At 44.1% G+C, this 5000-nt stretch overlaps 1 protein-coding gene across 1 annotated transcript in view; it reads left to right on the plus strand.

The window, feature by feature from the left end:
- Positions 1–5000, plus strand: part of LOC113807231 (carotenoid-cleaving dioxygenase, mitochondrial) — an 11646-nt gene that overhangs the window by 2007 nt on the left and 4639 nt on the right. Inside the window, exons 2-4 of the mRNA XM_027358445.2 lie at positions 707–898; positions 3935–4085; positions 4765–4872. Coding sequence (XP_027214246.1) covers positions 739–898; positions 3935–4085; positions 4765–4872 — 419 coding nt within the window. The 5' untranslated portion in view covers positions 707–738. The remainder of the gene's footprint in view (positions 1–706; positions 899–3934; positions 4086–4764; positions 4873–5000) is intronic.

The following is a 5000-nucleotide window of genomic DNA, read 5'->3' on the forward strand; positions in this document are numbered from 1 at the left end:
ACTCCTCTTCTGTTTCACTGATGCTTGCGATGCTTTTTTTCTTCATGGCTGTGATATCGATATCGATTTTCGTTCAGAGGGAGAGAGGGAGAGAGAGAGGGAGAGGGAGAGGGAGAGGGAGAGGTAGAGGGAGAGGGAGAGGGAGAGGGAGAGGGAGAGGGAGAGGTAGAGGTAGAGGGAGAGGGAGAGGGAGAGGGAGAGGGAGAGGGAGAGGGAGAGGGAGAGGGAGAGGGAGAGGGAGAGGGAGAGGGAGAGGGAGAGGTAGAGGGAGAGGGAGAGGGAGAGGGAGAGGGAGAGGGAGAGAGAGAGGGAGAGGGAGAGGTAGAGGGAAAGGGAGAGGGAGAGGGAGAAAGAGAAAGAGAAAGAGGAAGAGAAAAAGAAAGAGAGTGAGAGAGTGAGAGAGTGAGAGTGAGAGAGTGAGAGAGTGAGAGAGTGAGAGAGAGAGAGAGAGAGAGAGAGAGAGAGAGAGAGAGAGAGAGAGAGAGAGAGAGAGAGAGAGAAAGAGAAAGAGGGGGTATGGAGAGGTGTGGATGTATGCGTGTTTGTGCGTGTTTGTTGTGTGTGTTTATGTGCGTGCCTGCGTGTGTGTGTTTGTGTTCGCATGTGTTCAATTTGTGTTCGCATGCGTGTGTTTATATATTACATTAACAGCTCCCAAAATACCGACCACACATTCACCCAACTCTTCTCCCACGCCTCCCCGCAGGACAGACCACCACCCCCGTTCCTCCGGTCACAATGGGGCCCCACAACCAAGAGAAACCCGTCGAGAAAACCGCGGAGGGCGCCGCAGAGTTAGCCCCAGCGTCGGCCTCCGCCTCCTCGCCGCCTCCTTCGCTGGTGTGGCTGAGATCCTGCGAGAAGGAGACCGTCACACCCGTCGAGGGGAAACAGTCAGGTTAGTGGGGACGCGGGACAGTGATGTAGGTGCGTGTTCGGGGGGAAAGGAGGGTGGGCTGGGTGTTTCAGGGGAAAAGAGGGTAGCCTATGTGTTCAGGGGGGAGAAATAGGGATAATTTGGGAGTGTTCAGGGGAAAAATAGATGGTGGGTTGAAAGAGTTTAAGGGAAAAAGGGTGGGCTAAGTGTTCAGGGGGGAGAAATTGTGATTTGGGAGTGTTCAGGGGAAAAATAGATGATGGGTTGAAAGAGTTTAGGGGAAAACGGATTGGGTTGAGAGTGTTTAGGGAAAAAAAGTTGTGTTGAGAATGTTTAGAAGGAAATATAACAAAAGAGAGTGTTCAGGGGAAAAAGAGGATGAACGTAGAATGTTCAGGGGGAAAAAGAAAACAGACGTAGAATGTTCAGGGGGAAAAGAGGGTGCGTTAGGAATTTTCAGTCGGAGGATGAGTTCCAAAATAAGTTACCGAGGGAGAGGTATAAGTTTTACCAGAAATAACCAAGAGAACAAATGGAATAATGAATTTGAATCTGAGTTAAAATAAGAACGTCAAGTGATCGAAGTACAGTTAAGGGATATCATAAATAAGTACGAAAAGTCCAGAAAAAAATATATTAACAAAACTGTCTTGAAAAGGTAAATCCAAAAACAATTCTGAAAACCATACCACAGGAAAAACATAAATCAAAATGACCTGTGAAGCTACTCGATAACGTGAAACAGAGTGTAAGGGAAGACCTCAAGTCAAGGAAAGACACGTGATAAGGTTAACGTCAACGCACCTGTGGTAGTTCGAAAGGTGAGAGATCGTCACTAATAAAAGATAAATGGAGCTGTTTATTCTTGACATTAACGACAAAAAATCTGCGGTTAATGTAAGCATATAGGTTATATGTACATGTTTTTGCCGGCAATATCCAGAATGAGCAGCTACGTATAGTTATATATAGATCAGTAACGGTATAGATGGATAAAAGTCGATATAATTTTGTGTACTCAGCTTTATGAGTATCGTATCTTTATCGACCTTAGGGTAAACATGCTGACACGGATTTCTGGCTAAGATAAAGAAAATTTTAAAAATACGAATAAGATAAACAGATAGAATGAGCAGAAAATTTAATGTACTTCAAAAAAGAAAAAAAAAAGAAAAGAAAAATACACAAGGATATTGATCTCTGAGATTTATGTTTATCGATGAGATGATAAGAGGCAGATATTATTGCTCGTACGAAAATAGCTACAGTCGATAAATGAACATATGAACTAGGTTCCGCAGATGCACGGCTCAGCATCTGTGTCTATAATATTATGACTCATACCACCAAGCCAGTCAAGCCGATTTTAGTGAGACAGAAATACGACCCGAACATCTGTGTGAGGAACCAGATGCCAGATCCCGACGGCGGGTTAAAAGAGGAAAATGTCATTTTTTAGGCTTAATGTTTCCTTCGTAGATCGCTGGTGGGCTAGATTTTTTTCTATTTTTCCGAAGGGGAAGAATTTTTGTATGTAAAGAGGATAGGTAAGAAATGAGATTCTGTGGTATGTTATTTTTACTTTTTTTCTTTTATTTACATGTTTTGTGGTTTGTTGATGTGCTGGTAAGTGGACGAAGGGGGGGGGGGTATGGATGGATAGGATAAGTGAAATGGGAAATGGGTAGGAAGGAGGTAAAGAGGATGGAGAGAGGGATGTATAGGATCAGGATAAGGAGAGGGGACATGGGTAGGGAGGGGACTGAAAGGATGGATAGAAAAATGGATAGGATAAAAGCAAGGGGAACAGAAAGAGATTAGAAAGGGAGAAAGGTAAATAGAGGAATGGATAGAATAAAGAAGAGGGAAATGGGAAATGAATAGGGAGTTCAAAGGAATAACAGAGAAGAGATAGGAAAAGAGAAGTGAGATAGAACAGAGATTAGAAGGATAATTAGAGATAAAGACAGTGCATACGAAGAACACGAGAAGCGAGAATGACTATCTCAAGGGCTTCCGACGCAAGTACACAGGATTACCCCTGACAATGGGACGACTTTAGCGTGCGTGACACCCAGGATCGGGGTGGGTAGGGCAGCTCGGAATGATTAACACCCTTACAGTTCTCCCTAGTCATCATCAAGGGAGGAGAAGGGAGGGTCGTGGAATGCGATTATCCTGATACCTCTTAGATGATCAGTTGCTGGGTTGTGCCATGGAGGTGGACTCGCCTGGGATCACGTCCTCAGTCGCGTCCTCGTGACTGGGCGATGATTCATGAGGGGCTCGAGTATCCTCTGGCTAGCAACAAGAGTCACATTTTCGCTCATGCGTGGATTCATTTGCGTCAAGGTTAAGAGAGTGCATGCGAGTTAATCCAGTTTATATTTATCAAGTAATCCATGTAACTAAATAAGAATTAAAATATACATGTTAGGAGTCTGCTATGAATTGTAATAATAAAACACGTTAGGTGTCTTTGCTATGACAAAAATCACGAACGACGCCTTTCTCATATAACTAAATTGCACATACAGCCAAATACAACGAACTCCAACAGCTATTTTCCAAACGTCGAAAAGGCCAGCGGTAAGAAACTGCTAAACGTTTAACAAAATACAAAACGGAGAGTCATGGTGACGCGGGAAGAGTAGAAGACGGAAGGGCCGCGGGAGAGGAAGCGTCGAACTGATAAAGAGTTCCGAGATCTCTCACGGTATTTACTCTCCTTCCGAGCGTGTGTGTGCGAGTAGCTCTCAAGTGGGAAGGATTTTAAAGACGTCCCCTTCGTGTCCCCGGGGGAACTGACTCCGCCTCGCCCCCCGCACGTGCGCAGGCGTCGCAGCCGATCTCCCGGGGTGTGAAGTCGTTTTCTCCCATCAAGCGTCGATCACTTGGGGTACTTAAGACCAATAAGGAACGAGGAAGTCGTGCTTGCAAGCGGCACTTAGACACTCCAGATGCTAACTTGCAGAAATAGGCTCTGACACGGCATTCGATCAGAGGAAATCAGGTCATTGACATGCATTACTTGATAAGGTCAATGCCATTTTCCAGGGCGTGTGCCGAAGTGGCTGAGTGGCAGGCTGACCCGCAATGGGCCCGGAAGAGTCCAGTACGGAAAGACCCGCTTCAACCACCTGTTCGATGGCTCGTCCTACCTCCACCAGTTCAACATCGCCTCCGGAAAGGTCACCTACCAGTCAAGGTCAGCCACAGTGATGAGATTACATATCTGCTTCATCTGTCGGACGATGCTGTTCTTTCGTATTGTTATCGCTTATCAGTAATTTATGAAATTCTGAAGACTAAAACATGATGGCAGAGAAAGATTTTTTGTCGCTATCACTTATCAGTACTCACTTTTCTGATGACTAAAACATGCAGCAAACTATCAGTAAATTGGATTTTTTTAATGTAACTAAACTAAAGTTAACAGATTGAGAAACTAAAACATGATGACAGAGAATTTGTTTTTTCTTATTGCTATCACTTATCAGTACTCGCTTTTCTGAAAACTAAAACATACAGCAAAATATTAGTATATTGGAAAAAAAAAAGTTACCTAAAGTTAAAAGATTGAGAAGTAACGCCCGACGGATGATGTTATAAAAACGGGGGATCCCATTCAATCCGCACTTGAAGGATTTATGTGAGACGTGATCATAAACTGAAATTAATCCTTTGCAGTTCTGGATTTAAAGTCATGGCAGTTTTGGGGTCGTCATGCCCTTCAAATTTACACAGAAAGCTGACAGTGCGCCACGCAACATATCTAAAATTCAATGATTCATCTTATCATCGCCAATATTAATAAGATAATTAAAAGAAAACGGAATCTATTATTCTAGTATGAATCAGTAATGCGGAATTTTCCCCATTTCCAGGTACCTGCAGAGCGACACCTATAAGAGGAATACAGAAGCCGATCGAATTGTGGTCTCGGAGTTCGGTACAGTGGCGTATCCGGACCCTTGCAAGACCATACTGCAGAGGTAATTGATCAACAATGTTAATGGGCGCTTAACATCGATAAAGATCGCCATAGCAAATGGCATCGGGTTTAATTACTGTTTCGAATCGCACGAGAACCAATCATTAAACGCACCTGCTCATGCCAATC

This window comes from Penaeus vannamei, chromosome 30 (genome assembly GCF_042767895.1).
Source record: "Penaeus vannamei isolate JL-2024 chromosome 30, ASM4276789v1, whole genome shotgun sequence".
Lineage (NCBI taxonomy): Eukaryota > Metazoa > Arthropoda > Malacostraca > Decapoda > Penaeidae > Penaeus > Penaeus vannamei.